We start from the raw sequence: 16,669 nt of genomic DNA on the forward strand, positions 1-16,669 counted from the left end.
TAGCCTGGTCTACAGATCAGCTTCCAGGACAGCCAGGGCTATCCAAAGAAAACTGTCTCAAAAAAACAAAACAAAACAAACAAACAAAAAACCAATTTGGGTTTCAGAGTATTAGTAACCTCCAACCCTCTCTGCCTGGCTTTCAAATTCCCACAAAGCAAATTTCCATCGCTGCTTGGTCCATTCCGTAATTTTCCTGTGATCACTTTAGTCCACAGAAATGCCTGCGCTTCCCCTCAGGTTGTCCTAGGTTCTCAGGTCCTTCCCCCTCCCATTCACTTTCCTAGGCCAGCAGATTTTTATGTCTGTGCCAATGAAGCTCACCCGCCAAGAATGTGGGCCACACTGACTGACTGGCTCAGAGGGGGTGGTGCCTTAGAACTGCACGTTTCACACGGCTTCACGAGTCATTCGTTGGCATCTTAACTCTTTATATTTACTGTCTCATCCCAAGGCTTAATGTTTAAAATAATTAGACAATGTCATTTCTTCCATCAAAACCTTGCCTTAATTAAAAGGACAGCATGACCTTTTAATTAAGTGTTCTACTATAATTCTCAACTAGTTTGTCTCCATCCAAGAAGAGGAAATGAGCTCAAGAAGTCTGTCTCTATGCATGCTACTTCTGCGGACGGGCCAGGCAGTTAGGACTCTGCGTGAGCTACCAAAGCCTTATCCTTAAAGAAACAGACTTCATATAGAAGTCACGGGCATAAACTTGGACTAAAGGAGAGAATTCCCCAAGAAAAAAAGTCAAGTCACCTGATTCAAATACAGTTTATGAGAGTCCCAGTTCCCCTTTAAACCTCATATACATAAAAATCCTCAGGGTGTCTATCATGAGGTGTCAACTTCTGCCACGCTACTGGACATAACAGAAGAGAGCTCTCAGTCACTTCTATTACACCACACCACAAAGTAGGGGAGGACAGAAAGGACTGGTGGAGTCATTTGCTAGTGAGAAAAGGACATAGGACGCCATTCACTTTGGGAAACGAGTAGAAAGAACTACTTTTCTAACTCAGGTCTGGGTAAAGGGTGTGGCTATAACTTTGGCAAAAGAGCCAGACAAAACACAGAGCCAGCAGTTTCCCGGCTTGAATTGTCAGCACTAATGCAGGGGCCAGCCTCTCTGAGTTCACTCTGGATGATGCAGGAGCATGCGCCTATGAGATCCTGGCAAACACAACCTGAAGAGATGGGGGCTCTTGGCCTGCCCAGCTTTAGACGCAGAGAACCCAGTGTGTATCTGGAGGTCCGAGGAGCCCCCCAAGAGGAGAGCTATGAAGATGGAATACTTGTAGTCACTTTTCTAGCGTACCATCTTCAGTTCATAAAGATTCCTGGCTGGGCGTGATAGCACGTGCCTTTAATCCAGCACTCTGGAGGCAGAGGCAAAGGGGAAAATCTCTGTGCGCCTGAGACCAGCCTGGTCTACATTGGGAGTTCTAGGCCAACCAAGACGACATAGTGAGAAAATGGAAAGAAAAAAATTCCTTTTCGTTAGGTCCTGTTTCCCTAAATTCCCTCCTATAATCATGAGTAATCATGAGGACCTATTTAGCCAAGATAAGTAGGCTGTCTTTGTTTCCCATAGGGAAAAATGAAACCGGATTCTTTTCTTTCTTCACTTGGTCTGTGAGTTGAGAAGTCCAAGTAGTAAGACACACAGGATGAGAACGAGAGAGTCTTTCTGCACACTGGCCCCTCTGCTCAACGCCGCTTTGAAGGGAAAGAAGAAATCGAATGGCAGCTTCCAGTCTATTCTGGGTTGATCCCTAGGAGGCTCTGGCTTCTGGGTAATGTCCACAAAGTTCACAAGAGTCGTCAAAGATACTTCTATTCCTCTCTGGTGCTCCTGTAGGGAGAAAGCCAAGGAGAGGTGAGCTCTTGGTACGTTTTATGGAGTCTCCGGCTGTATTATTTTCTCTGCACTGAAAACACATGACTCAAGCAAGATACAGCTCCTTGAATGGCTGCATGTAGTTCTCATTGTGTGAGACACAAGCAAACACATTTCCAACAACAGCCGGTGGTGACTCCAGAACTTGAACAGGCATACCTGAAGCCTCATGCCCAGAGCCTGCCACACATGTCCTCGGCGGGCAGAGACAGGAAGATCAGGGCTGTAAGGTTATCTTTGACTATAGCAAATTTGAGGCCAGCCTGGCTATAGAAGACCCTGTCTCAAAAGAGATTCCCACTGTCTCCAGCTAGGGAGCAGCCTGATAGCAGGAAGACCACTGCTCTCACATGCTTAGCAGCTTGGCCCTGGAGGGCCTATCAGCTGCAGCTCTGAAACAGTCCATAAGTGAAGGCAGAAAGGATGCTTACTGGAAAAAAAGAATTGGGGTGGGGAGTCGGGGAGAAACCTTACTTCGATCATCAGATAGAAAATCCACACACTTAGATTTTAAAGACTTCCCCAACCATCTACTAATTTGAGTCAAACTCTGGGGATGCTCCCAGGAGAAACAACCTTGTCAGGCTGACCCCATATCTAATCTCAGAAACAGGACTTCTAGATATGGCTCTCACGTTCCTGAGATGAATCCCTTTGTTCAGATCCTGTGCTGACCAAGCAAACCTTGATTCTAATATGATAGTACATAATTATCTCATAGAACCTGGAATGAAGCTGTCCTGTTCCCCTGCATCACAATAAGGCACACACCTACTGTCTTCTGGAGTTCATTTGTCTGTCTGTCTGTCTATTTGTGTTTTAAAAGATTTGTTTATTTTTATATCCATGAATATTTTGCCTATACATATGTTAGTGTACTGTGTGTTATCTTTCCTTTTTAATAAACACACCAATCATATATATATATATATATATATATATATATATATATATATATATACACATATACATATATACACACACGCATATTTGTATATATACATATATATATACATATATACACATAGTATAATATCTATATATATACACTATGTGTATGTGTGTGTATATGTATATGTATGTATGTATATATATAAACAGTGTACTACTTTAAACCATAAGTACAACAGGGAATGATCAGCTCAGGGTAGCTGACATACTGACCACGTTGACATTCAAACTCTATGTCTAGCTCCTTTTCACTGATTTCTAGGGTAGAGGAAAGACTTTCAATCTAGTACTGATTTTCCAGACACCCATGAGCCCCCAAAAGTAACCGTGATACTTGTGTCTACTCAATAATAATATAGTTTTCATCCTCAGTGGCATTTCGGTGGCTAAGAAGTCACATACAATAAGCTGTCTGAACAGCTGTCCTTTTAGCTGCATATGGGACATGCACTCATGAGAGATGCTACTTGACTGGACTTTCAAGATGTCTTCAAGAACGTACAACCACGAGACAGATCAGAAACTCCCCCTTCACTGAAATGGGAAAACTAAATAATCTCAGAGAAATGTGGGTGGAGGCAGGTTTACAAAGGAAAATGAAAGTCATATACAAGATGGAAATGCTAGCTATTTTCATTTGATTATTACATCTATCAAAATCCCAGTCTGTATCCCATAAACACGTACAATTATTATTCTCCAATTAAAACCAAGACAAGTCTTCACAATTGCACAAAGCCCAGAGGCTGCTCAGTTCAGAGGCATGGAACCATCCCTATCAGGCCAATGAATAACACCGAACATGGCTGACCTGTTTGAGAGAGCTATTTTATTACCACGTGGAGAACAAGGCTTTTCATTTATGTTCAGTGTGTTAGAGTGGAATTCTGAAGTCTAACGTGGACAACTCATGGTGAGGCGTGAGTCACTAAAACAATCCCCTCAACCTCTGCTCGCCTCAGCTCTTTTGTTGAGGCAAACAATGGCACGGCCACAGCAGCACTTTTCCTTTTTCTATGGTTCCAGTTCTGCTGTGTGTGGTTGGCTTCACCTGCTCCTAGTTTATCTGATAGTATTTTATGACGTTTACTTTAGAACTCACCAGCACTTCCTGAGGTTTGAGTTTCTTTGCTCTACTTCAATCTACAGTGCAGCAACATCCCTTCTTTAACGTAAGATTTACTAACCAACAACATGAAGAGTTTGATTGGGTTTTGTGATGGTTTGTATATGCTTGGCCCAAGGAGTGGCACTATTAGAAGGTGTGGCCCTGTTGGAGTAGGTATGGCTTTGTTGGAGTAGGTGTGTCACTGTGGGTGTGGGCTTTAAGACCTCCATCCTAGCTGCCTGGAAGCCCGTAGTCTGCTAGCAGCCTTAAGATGAAGACGCAGAACTCTCAGCTCTGCCTGCACCATGCCTGCCTGGATGCTGCCCTGCTCCCACCTTGATGATATTAGACTGAAGTTCTGAACCTGTAAGCCAGCCCCAATTAAATGTTGTCCTTATAAGAGTTGCCTTGGAGCCGGGCGTGGTGGCGCACGCCTTTAATCCCAGTACTCGGGAGGCAGAGACAGAGGCAGGTGGATTTCTGAGTTTGAGGCCAGCCTGGTCTACAGAGTGAGTTACAGGACAGGCAGGGCTACACAGAGAAACCCTGTCTCGAAAAAAGAAAAAAAAAAAGTTGCCTTGGTCACGGTGTCTGTTCACAGCAGTAAAACCCTGACTAAGACAGGCTTGTTTGGCTTTTATAACGGGAGATCCATCTTATGCATTACTGCAACTTACTGCATCTAAGTCAATTCTTAAACCACCAAGTTGTTCTCCATCAAGTCTTTACAAATGAGACTATTATTAAAAAGCTTTGACGCTTCCTCTGAGATTTTTTTTTTTTTTTTTTTTTTGCAGCTACACCCTCTGCTATGAACTAGAACAGATATACCTTTGGTCAGAGTTGCCACACCACCTCCAGTAGGATCCCTGTGACAAGTTCCACAGACTGAGGCGATTGACCAAAATCAAAAGGGGAGGCCTCCTGGAACCGGTTGTGGAACTCTTCGCTGGAGAAAAAATATTGAGCCATAGTTCTCATGGCAATCATCTGTTTTGCTTTCTCTTATTCCTTTTCTTATTTACATGTTCCTGGTAGTGTAGGCCAAGATCTTAAGTGAGAATAATGGGCAAGAAACCATCCCTAGAGATGGGGTCACTAACATGACCTAATCCCCAGGGAAACCAACGCTTTACTTTCTAAATCATTTACAAAACTATTATGATAGATAAAAATTTTCCCAACAATAAAATTTCATATGGCTACATGCGTGTCATTGGAGGTGGGTTTTGGTATATAGTAAAGAAAGCCTTAGTTAGAAAGAGTCAAAATAGTTTAAATTTACATATTGAAGATTTATAAAACGTCAGGCATTAGATGTTAAATAATAATTGACCATGGGGCTGGAGAGTTAGTTCAGTGGTTAAGAGCACTGACCGTTAAAGATTTATTAACCTGCTCCTGGAAACCCGCCACTAGCCTTGGACGATAGGCCCCATTGAATACATCCTTTTAGAATTGTTATATTTTGATGATTTATAGTGATGTTACCTGTTCTGTTTGTGATTCACTGAATACATAGTTTAGAGTTGTAATGCTTGGATGATTTTTGTGCTTCACTGTGTCAAATGATTTTTGTTGGTATCTGTGATTGTTTCACGGGATATAGTTTCTAAGAGATGTAATGTTTGGTTTCTTAATGTATAAAATCCCCTGCAAAACACACTCAGATTAAAACTGCCTCTGTGTTTGTTTCTGTTTGTCACCGCCGAATCCTTACCCATTTAGCTTCGAGATCCCTCATCCCAGGGACCCTCATACCCGATTGGGGTGGTCGGGGCACAGAGTGTATCCCATGACTGAGACTCACAAGTTCTTTATTCTACATGAAAGAACACCATCAGGAACATATGTTGTGAGCATTTCCCTCTGCTCTGGGTTTTCTTTTATTTATTTTTTTCCTTAAATGTCTCTTTGTTGGGTTTTAATGCTTTCTTTGATATATAATTTATAAACGATAAAATCGATGGACGTTACTATTTAGGCCAGAGTTCTGGCTTACAACTGTTATCCAGCCAAAGCCAAAACAGGAGCCAGAGGTGCAATGCCTCAGTCCTTCTGCCATCCCTTTTCAGTCTCACCACTGGACCAGCTAATAGTTCTTCAGCTATTCATGATCAAAACACAGCTTAACTCTAACTATTATCCACGTCCATCAGGTAGACCGAATGACTGGATAGTATTGTAGGCAAAGCAGACTACCAGAAAAAAGACATGGGTAAAGTATCTAGAAGAAGACAAGCGCTCGGTGGCTGCAATGCCCAAGACAGGCAGAGACTTTGGAAAAGAACAAGCATAAAAACAGTTCTGTGGCAACAGAACTCTAAGTGAGGAAAACTTATCAGGGGATTCAGTGCAGGGTCTGTAACTGACTGCATGAGTCTTACAGAAACATGTCTATCCAGGCAAAGAACAGGAAACTCTCTGTGAAACTTCCTGATAAGCGAGTGTGAACACCCCTGACAGGCACAGACAACCCTGCTGCTTGGGAGGGTAAGAGTATGTTATGCCAGACCTAAATGCAGCTCCCTGTTAATTGACTGGAAAGCAAATGTACTGCAGCAAACAGAAATCACAGGTTTTAATTTTCATTAAAAATAATAGCATACCAGTCCATACATGTATCATCTCACCTCAGTATATAGAAGTACTGTATTTTTGAACCTCTAAAGCCAAAGATTACACACTCTCAAACCAAGGCAGATGCTAAGTGTGTCCTACAGCACGCTGTAAACCAGAGACATATGTTTACTCCAGATGAAAGCATTTATTTAATGGAGACCATAGAAGCAAGAATTGGTAACTACACCACTAATGTAATCACAACAAACAGATTCCAAAGCATTATTAGTTGAATGACTGTTGCAATGAACAGAGATGCATAGAAAATGCTTTCTGTGGTCAGACTACTAATAGGGTTGTTACTAGTAGGGTTATTTAAAAGAAATATGAAATGGGGGAGGATGGAGAAGGATGGATATGGCTATATTCACTATTACAAAATGCTAATTTTCATAAGCATGCTGGAAAAACAGACCTAAAAATGGATTCTGGGAACCCCCTCTAAAGAAACACTGATTGGTAACACACACTGGCCCTCAGAAGTTTAACAACAGCTTGGTCAAATGTTAACAAATGGCTGGGAGGAACAGACTTACCTGTACAGACTTGCATTGGTACAGGAATCTGGCTCCGGCCACATGAGCTTGTGGGTTGGACTGAAGTCCTAGATGTGCCCACAACACCTGGATCTCCAGGGACACTGGTATCAGACAGCAGGAAGTGCAGTTAACTGCCTGCAGAACATAGAGGAGCATGCGCTCAGTTGCCAGCGTTTCTGCTGTTCTGAAAAGATTTATTTTTATGGATGTATGTGTGTGTGTGTGTGTGTGTGTGTGTGTGTCTGACTGTCTGTCTGTCTGTATGTATGTATGTATTTGGACATGCGCAGATGCCCATGGAGGCTAGAGAGAGTGTCAGATTCCCTGCAGGTAGAGTTATAGGCAGTTGTGAGCTACCAATGGGCGCTGTTAACTGCTGATGCATCTTTTCTCAGCATCTCTTGAGCAGCTATTGTTACTAAAGCATTGTGTAATAATACAGAGGCCCATTTGGCTTAGAGAAAGTGCAAAACCAGGCCATATAAATGTTCTTAATCTTTACAAAGTTGTATTCAAAAATGAACAACAGGATGAAGAGCCTTCTGAAAACTAAAGATACATCTAACATCTGGTCTAGCTACTCTATTCTTGGGTGTACAACTATTCAGTGAAAATGAAACCACCCTGTCAGAGAGGTAGCTGCACTGCCACTCGCAACAACCAACACAGGCTCCTCACTGAGGTTCCTATCGTGGAATAAAAGGGAAGAAAATGTGGTACCCATACAACGGAATATGTTCATTCGCTCATAAAAGAGAAAATGGAACCTTGACATTTGCAATAAAATGGGTGAACATGGAGAACCCCTACATTCTATTTGATTTTTCAAGACAGGGTTTCTCTGTGCAGCCCTGGCTGTCTTGGAACTCACTCTGTAGACAAGGCTGGCCCTAAATTCACAGAGACCTGACTACCTCTGCCTCCTGAGGGCTGGGATCAAAAATGTATACCACCACTGCACACAGAAAAACGCTGATCTTAACAGAGAAGAGTAGAATTCTACAGTGATTGCTGGAGACTAGTTAAAGGTGGGGTAGCATACATAGAGAGTAAGGTGGGATAGTTAGTACCAAGCTACAGTTTTTAATAACTAATTGCTCATAGCACAGTAGGGCAACTAAGTTTTAAATTATAAACTACACATTTTATGCAGAATCTGGAGGTTTAATTCCCAGTACTACAAGAAAAAAAAAACTTGAAAAGAGAAGCTAGCTACTTCTGAATGTCACAATGAGATGGAAATGATCATTAAATAGTGCATCGGTGTACTGAAATGTCACACATGGTCCATACATATATAGGGTTATGTTATTTAAAAAGAAAACTTCTAAAGAGGCACACAATTAGAGTAGCCCATGTTGCTGAGGAGAAACACTCACTAAGCGACAGTGACAGAGTGTCTCTCTCGTAAGGATATGAATGGCCATGGCCTTGGGCAGACAACTTAGATCTAAAAAACAGGATTTGAACACAAAAGTAATTACAGGTTACATAAGACATAGGGTTGAGGTTGGATTCTAAGTCTGTTTTGAAGGCATCAGGGAGCCACGTAAACTGTTCTAATAGAAACATGGCATAGTTAAAGCAGTGCCCTAAGAGAAATAATTGAAAGATGTAGGAAGATACATCCTATTTGACTTCAGTTTTTAAACCCTTCCTACCCCTTCGGTAAATGTGAAATGTGATCTTTATTTGGTGGTACTCAGAACTGAACCCAACTCGATTACCTGGCAAGGGTTCAACATTGTCCTAAAAACTTGTCCTGTTGAGATCATAAGAGAATAAACCTGCTGCCAGCCTCATAAACAGACTCATACTGACCAAGTAGTTAAGACTCTAAGTGTAGCTGGAAACGTGGCTCAGCTGGTAAAGAAAGCATGCTTGCTCCCAAGCCTGGCAACTTGAGTCTGATCATCCCACACGGTAGGAGAGGACCACCTACCTCTCCAAGCATCCCTCCAACTTTCTCACATATGCACTTTCATGATAAATGTAATGAAAAAAAGAATATGAGAGAATATTTGAAGCATACGGCCTGGCTTTGAACTATAAGGTACCATCAGTAGCTCTCAGCCTTCCTAATGCTGAAACCTATTAGCACAGTTCCTCATGTTATCACCACCCACCCCAAACCACAAAATTATTTTTCTTGCTACTTCATAACTGTAATTTTGCTACTGTTATGAATTGTAATGTAAATATCTGTGTTTTCTCATGGTCTGAGGTGACCCTACTGAAAGGGTTGCGTGAACCCCAAAGGGGTCATGAACCATGGGTTGAGAACTGTTCTAGATTATCTTCAGGTTTATTTTAAAGTAAGGAAAGCAGATTAGACAGAGGTGTAACCAGAAATACGGACCACGAAGTGGTATACTTTCTTACATTCTTCTTGATGTGTGTGATAAACACAGATAGACTCAAGACTGGTTTTTGTCTTGCTAGGCATAATTGCAAAGATGGAAAACGAGCCACCAGGCAGTGGTGGCTTCCTTCCTTACTGAAACGCTGCAGTCTCTGCTGAGGATCCTGGTCCACCCTCCTCTCTGGGCTGGGTCAGCGTTGCCAAAGACGGCAACGTGCTCCGGTCTGGGCCTTCCGTGCAGAGTCTGATAAACCTCCTCCTGCAAGTGGCTGCAGTTCACCTCTCTGGGTCTGAAAGTCAACACCGTAGAGGCTGGAGCCCAACACCAGCATGGTGGCAATGCCATGTTAGTATTCGAACATGAAATTAATATCATAATACAGACCAGAGGAAGTAACCTTAGCAGGTGCTCCATAGACACAAAGACTATCTTCTTCTAAAGTGTTATTTGAAGTAGTAAACAGTTACTACTTCTACATAGGCCCTAGAAACAGAAACAAAATGGTGGGAGGTGCTCTGAGGCAAATAATTACCTTAACTGGCACCCAGATACTGCGTTCACTCCAAACTGTACTGCGTGTCTCTTAGCAGAGCAAAGCCCATTACCCTCGCTCTGCAACAGGGTCATCTGAGATGCAAGAGTGATGGTCAAGGCGACTGAGACAGACATAGGAAGCGGGCAGGGCTGGGCTTTCTCGGACCCCTAAGCACTGTTTGTATTTTACTAATATACTGACGGCTCACTCACACAGGCTCACTCACACATTTTTTCTAGTAGTTAAAAAACTAGACAACGACTGTCTTTCTAAAAACCCATTAACCATATATAAGCATACGAATATCACACTAAAATAAGCAAACATTGGTGTAATTTCCACCAATAGTTGTGTGAGGTATAAAGCCCTTGGCCGCATCAACCTTTAAGAACGTACGTAATATACTTAGGTACAGAACATGCTACCCAAGCCCATCAGAACCTTGAAAAATGGAAAACCAGGAAGGTCAGCAACCATTCTTGTCAGGCTGCAATAGTCTACCCCGCCCCCAAAAGGATACCGAGTGACTTGTGTCACCAGTTAGCACTAAGAGTGGCTTCCCAGTGAGGTAGCCAGGATTCCCACTTCTCGGAGCAGCAGGAGCAGCGGCCTTTCTCTGTTGAAATGCCTGCAGAAGGGAGAAGACAGTTACTGTGTACACTCACTTCCCCACTGGACGCCTGCCTTCCCTAACAGGCAATCTGTGAGCTGCATGGAGAAGCCTCCCTTCACCACACCGCAGCGTAATCTCCACCCCTCCCTCTTCCCTCTGATCTGCTTGTTGTTTTGTCTTGGGGAGTGCTGAGGGTTAAACTTAGGGTCTTGCGTATGCTAGGCAAGTGCTCTCCCCTGATCCCGAGCAGTCTGAATGCTGAAATTCACTACATGCTAATTCTGCCAAGGGTTGAAGCCAGGGACCCACTAAGGATCCCTTGACACTATTTCTCAGACATTGACTTCGTGCAATGTGCGTGCGGCCTGGCCGAATCCAGAGGAATCTAAATATGAATTGAATTTTAATGAGGTGACACAGAACCTGGCTGGTCACAGACTTGGAGAGAATGCTCTTGGTTTTAAAGGAGAGGCAGAAGAAAGGCAGACAGATGACAGTAATGAAGACCATAAACCAGAGGTCTCGGGGAAATACAGTTATTAATGTTCCAAAGTGAAGAAGCAGAGGAAGAGAATTCCTATGTGCTGCTTGCTGACTGAGCACAGTGAGCAGCTTTAACAAGTTCAGTAGTGTTTTGGTTGGGTCCAAACAGAGCATCAGAGTAAATGTTAATGATGCACGCGTACTGAGTATCTGCCACTCTAGCTAAAATAGTAAATGTCGAGACTTCAATTAAGACCAAAGCAGGCCTTAATATTTGGATTCTGTTTCGCACACATTACAGAAACAGATTATTGCTTTTCTATGAAGTAGAGTGTGAGATTTTATTAAAGATAATTTTATAGGAGAAAGAGAAGGTACTCAGAAAGACAGACAGACAGACAGTGTGGATACTGGCTCTGCAAAGTGCTATTTCTGGGACTCAGCCTCTGAACTCTCTCAGAGGGAAGGCTGCTGACCCTGAAGTGAACGATGAAGTCTTGCTGTAAGGAGACCCCTGGCTTGACAGTCAGGTTGGTCTGTCGGAAGCTGACAGAGACTTTCTGGATCCCAAAGGTCCCATTGGTCTCTATCTCGTAGACGACCTGAAAAACAAAAGGAGCATCCATTAACCAAAATAGCGTGGGCTTGCTGTGTTTAGCACAGAAGACTCTCCAGTCTGTGTTTTAACTGCAAGCCTGAGGCTTACCTAACAATCAGAACAGACCCAAAACAATAGCGTGTAAGGATAAAGACGGCTTGATATTGCAATCGCACGTAAAACAGACCAAATGCAGCTCTTAGGAGGAGAATTTGAGTTTCCGTACCTGGGAAACGATATTCTGACATGTGTTTCCAGCCAACAGAGGAGGGCTGGCTTGTGAGGCAAGCGTCACAGGAACCTGGAACTGATAAGAGAGAGAAGCATTATCAACCGAGATGGAAAAATAGCCTTTCTCTTGTAGTGAGAGGAGAAATGCACTCCAGCTCTGCATTGAGCTAAAATGAATGGTTTGCTTTCTCCTGAACCATCCCAGTTTTCTCTCCTTCCACTGCCAGACAACTTAAACTCAGATCATGCTGAGTCAGCACATCTCAGTACACTGGTTCTATCAGAGGTGAAGCAAGGGCCGCAGCCAATCAGACGTAAAGAACCTGTATTTCCCTCTTAGACATTCGTATGCCTGCTATTGTATGGAAAGACTTAAAGACACCCATTCTAAACGCAGCATTTAGCTTGGTTTAACACAGGTGTTTTCTAAACATCTCACTAATCTTTACTTCACGTGAAGCTATTTCTAGAGCCACATTTGACTGTGGTATAAAATAGCTATATTCTCCCCCGTTATTACAACTCAGAATGGAACGGCCTCAGACAGATAGCAGCCAGGTATTGTTTTTCCTGATAAACAGCATCATACCTTCATATTCTGAAGATCAGTCACACCTCTTGGAACCTAGGACAGATGAGGAATGATAGCATGAGGGTGTGTATGCCTTTCATAAAGTCACCAGGACTTTCCACTTCATATGACCCCAAACAGACTTTGGTAGGGGAAGATGGGAACACTGGAGTGGCTTCTGATCTATCACCTGACTCTCCGCTCACTAAATATCAGAGGAGAGCTGGATGCCACACTAGATTGAATGCCACAAACCCAGACAGAGCTTGCTCAAAAAGCGAGAACTTTGGGAAAAAAAAACAGGGGACCGTCCATCGCTCCTTCACTCTCAAGAAAACCCATCAGTCAGGATGGTGAGAGGTTTTATCTAAGCTCCAGCACAGGGATTGTTCTACAGCACACAACCGTGGGTGGCACATGAACTTCACCGTGAGGCTGAGTGATTTGAGTGAGGAGAGTCCGGAGAGTGGGGAAGAGAGGAACGACCTACCTTCAAGACTCTGAAGTTATAGTAAGAGGCAGCATCCAGGGCTGGCTCCGAGGTGCAGCTACTGGCCAGGTCCCTGAAGAAACGAGGACACGTTGTGCTTTTACTCTCTAGGAAACCTTATAACACAAAGAGGGAAGACAGCACTGGTAAGTGAGAAAGCCTATTTCCAAAAAAAAGCCAAAGGCCGGTGCACTCCTGCCCCGGACCCACCTGCAGGGTTGCTCTCGGCACAAAGTCCCCCAGCTCCCACCGCTGCAGGCTGCCTCAGTAAGCTCACCACAGACCAGCTCGGGTAGTAGGTCAGGATGGGATCCCCAGCCTGAATAAAACAGAATTCATTCGCTGTGAGGTTGGACTCAACAGCCCAGGGAAAGGAAGCAGAAACAAAGGTTAACTAGGTAGTTCTGATGAGCACGGTTGACCTCATCCTAGGAGGGTACTACAGAGTTACAGGGCCAACTGTACTCTGTCAGGAAAGCCAGACTATCCCAGCCCCTCCCCCAGGCTCACCCTATAGAATAGTACTGGCGGCTGGGTTTCTGGTGGCATTGAAGGGAAGGACTGGCCTCCGAACTCTGCAGCCAGGGCCTGGAAGTTGGTTGCATTGACTGTTTGGAGCTTCTGGAAATAGTTTGCTTTTGCTAATTTTTTTTTTTAAGAGAACAGAGAGTTAGATGAAAAGCATTTCTTTTTTAAGTACCTGACATCTTCGAAGCACAACAAACACACATTATCACACGCAAATGAACAGCGGAGTTTAAGAAAGAACTCTTAAGATGGTTCGGCTGGTCAAGGCAATTGCCACCAAGACTGACAACAACCCGAACTTATCCCTGGGACCTATATACTGGAAGGAGAGGAGGGCTAACTCTCACAAGCTGTCCTTCCATCTCCACAAGCATGCTATAGTATGTATTCATGTCACATGCATGTGTATGCCACCCACATCCCAACCCCAGGAAATAGGTGTAATTTTTACAGAACGAAGTACTGCTCGGGCATGGATGGGTGTGCTGCCGCCTGGTGTGCACCCCACCTTTCCTGCTCTGCATCTCCAGGAGCCGAGGCTTCCGGCTCTGTAGCGTCCTCCAGAAACTGCCCAGAAAGGCTCTTTACCGCCTATCAAATCAGTTACTGCCACCTTTGTATGCAAAAGTTAAAGTGAACTGGAGAAGGAAGATGAGCTCAGAGAGTCAACAGCTATGGACTCTTTTCATAGCTTTTCTCAGGAAGAGAGAGCCACAGCCAGTTGTGAGCTGCCATGTGGGTGCTGGGAATTGAGCCTGGGTCCTCTGGAAGAACAGCCAGTGCTCTCAGGGGTCAAGCCATCTCTCTAGCCCCACAGATGACCACTTGCCCCCCTCATTTCAGTATAGGTGTATTGGTTGAAGTAGTGATAAGAACAGAATACAGACATACAAGCTAAGGCTATATTCATATACACAAGTATATTATTCATATGTGACTTCATATATAAGTATATAAATATTCTTGTTGGTGTCCACCAACTGTACCATCAGCCAACAATTTAGAGGTAGTTACACTCTGATATAACTGTGGACGTGAAAAACCTACAGACCATCTCATCCATCCCCTTAGGAAATTTGGATCCTCTGAGGCAAGGGTAGTTGCAAGGACCTCAGAGTAAGGTAGCAAAACTAGGAGCAGATCCCCAACCCCCAACTTGCTGGTCTGCAGTTTTCCCCCTCCACAGTGCTATAGAGGCCCTCTTAGGAATAGCACACCCTTCACCGCCAGTGATTATTATCAAGACATTTTATCCACTGTGAATAAATATACAGTTTGCTCTTTTCTAAAAAATGATATATTTATTTTTATTTTATGTGTATTGGTGTTTTGCTTAAATATGTCTGTGTGAGCATGACAGATCCCCTGGAGCTGGAGTTACAGCCAGTTGTGAGCTGCCATGTGGGTGCTGGGAATTGAACCTGGGTCCTCTGGAAGAACAGAGAGTGCTCTTAAGTGCTGAGCCATCTCTCTAGCCCCACAGTTTGTCCTTTTAAGGCACTGACAGCTTATCTGGAGGAAATCATAATATTCACATAAACTGACAATCATACAAGGAACTCTACAAATTCTTAAGGAATGACTTAGGACAACGAGTGTCTTAGAACTAACTTCTGAGGATGGGCTCACTTGGGCAGATGACAGAAGATTCTTAGAAGAGCTAAGATGTTCGCAATGAATGGAGAAAAGAGGGCCACTTGAGTCAAGGGGGAAAGCAGATAAAAGTTAGGAAAAATTTAAGGCACAGCTTGAGGACAAAGGACATGAATTCGTCCAAAACAAAAGGGCAGAATAAAATCATGAGAGAAAAGTTTTCGGACAAAGAAAGAGAAAGAAGGACACAAAGAAAGAAATCAATGCAGATTGCCAGGCTAAAGGTGCTGAGCAGTAGTTTAAAGGTGGTAGAGTCTCATGAAATTACTAATGTTCTTATTAACTAAAAGTAAGAGGGTAGTGGTAAGAGGGGTGAGCGACAGGGAATCTAAAAGAAATAAGAGAGCTGGGAATCCCAAAGACAAAGTCACATCTCAATAAACATTCAATGATAAGAGCTGTCAAACTCGTTTCTACTCACAGTTGTTCACACGGACACAAAACTGTGTCGTTCCACTGGAGTCCGTGAAAACTCTGGAAGGGAACGGGGAGTTGCTCCTGAACATAAGAGAGTTGTCCACACATACCCAACTTGAAGATCTGTGAGGAAAGGTGAAGATACTTAAGAGAGAGACATGGAGTACATCTAGGGAAGGGGGCCTTACCCCACCAATGTCTGATGCCAATAAGAGGGGTCTCTGGGCAGAGGTGCAACACTCAGGTTTTGTTTTACTGGATGGCTCAGCATTCCCAGGAAAGCCCAAGGGGACATCCGACCGGGAGACAGCGGGTAGGAAACTCACTCTTACTCCTCCACCGGAGGAGCACCGCAGCTCACCTTACACTACCAGGAAGACAGAAGGAAAAGACTGTTCTGGGATGGAGAAGATCGCAGTCCTTGTCACAGCAGCAGTTTAAATCGCAGGTACCCGGAGTCAAGTCACAGACACAGATCGGTAAAGCTGTAAGTACAAGAAGAAAAGCGAGATGAAGCTCCCCCAAAGTTTTCCCGCGCGGACAGCCCCAGTGCCAGCTACGTGGCAGGGCAATTTTGTCTACACAATTTTAGATCTGAGAAGTCAGTATTTCCATCCCGTATCCCGCCGCATCACCTGGAAAGGGGTCGGTGGTCGCGTTCACGGGCATCGATAGAGTCCAGGGAGTCGGACTCTCAGACGAATCCGGAGGAGCTGAGGTTGGCACTTCGGGCGTCACTGGCTCCAGGCCCCAGGAGGTGGGGAAAGCCCGGGCTGTGGAGGAGGGCTGCGGTCGGGCGGTCTCAGAAAGCATCAGGACCACCAGCAGCAGCAGGTGCAGCTGCAGGGTGCACATAAGGCAGCCTGGCCGCAGAGCGGTGCGACAGGAGCCTGGGTCTCCAGATACGTCCCAGGAGCCCTGGGAAGAAGAGTCGCGTACTTCGTCATCAGCTTCCGTCTGCGCATTGGCTCAGGCGGGAGCCGGGTGCTCTTCAGCCAATGGAAGGCCGTGTTGTTACGACCCTGAGCGTCCTTCATGCTGCTCTCCTCCTTAGCGGCGCGTGG

At 44.3% G+C, this 16,669-nt stretch overlaps 1 protein-coding gene across 5 annotated transcripts; it reads right to left on the reverse strand.

The window, feature by feature from the left end:
* Window positions 1-761: 761 nt before the first annotated feature.
* Window positions 762-16,640, reverse strand: Tctn3 (tectonic family member 3). Of its 5 annotated transcripts, NM_026260.3 has the most exons (14): window positions 16,241-16,547; window positions 15,967-16,090; window positions 15,610-15,728; window positions 13,518-13,648; window positions 13,218-13,326; window positions 13,008-13,123; window positions 12,536-12,571; window positions 11,942-12,022; window positions 11,594-11,719; window positions 10,542-10,649; window positions 10,019-10,113; window positions 9,622-9,775; window positions 7,121-7,258; window positions 762-1,858 (listed from the first exon to the last, which is right to left on the reverse strand). In NM_026260.3, exons 1-14 carry the CDS (start codon window positions 16,458-16,460, stop codon window positions 1,628-1,630), a joined length of 1,788 nt encoding a protein of 595 aa, NP_080536.2. In that variant the 5' UTR covers window positions 16,461-16,547; the 3' UTR covers window positions 762-1,627. The 5 variants fall into 5 exon arrangements, 3 of the variants coding, with proteins under 3 accessions (NP_080536.2, XP_030106916.1, NP_001352001.1); XM_030251056.1 differs by lacking the exon at window positions 13,518-13,648 and having other exon boundaries at window positions 16,241-16,635; XR_001782613.2 differs by having other exon boundaries at window positions 1,662-1,858; window positions 9,871-10,649; window positions 16,241-16,640.
* Between the last annotated feature and the right edge of the window lie 29 nt (window positions 16,641-16,669).

The sequence above is a fragment of the Mus musculus genome, chromosome 19, assembly GCF_000001635.26.
Source record: "Mus musculus strain C57BL/6J chromosome 19, GRCm38.p6 C57BL/6J".
Classification (NCBI taxonomy): Eukaryota; Metazoa; Chordata; class Mammalia; order Rodentia; family Muridae; genus Mus; species Mus musculus.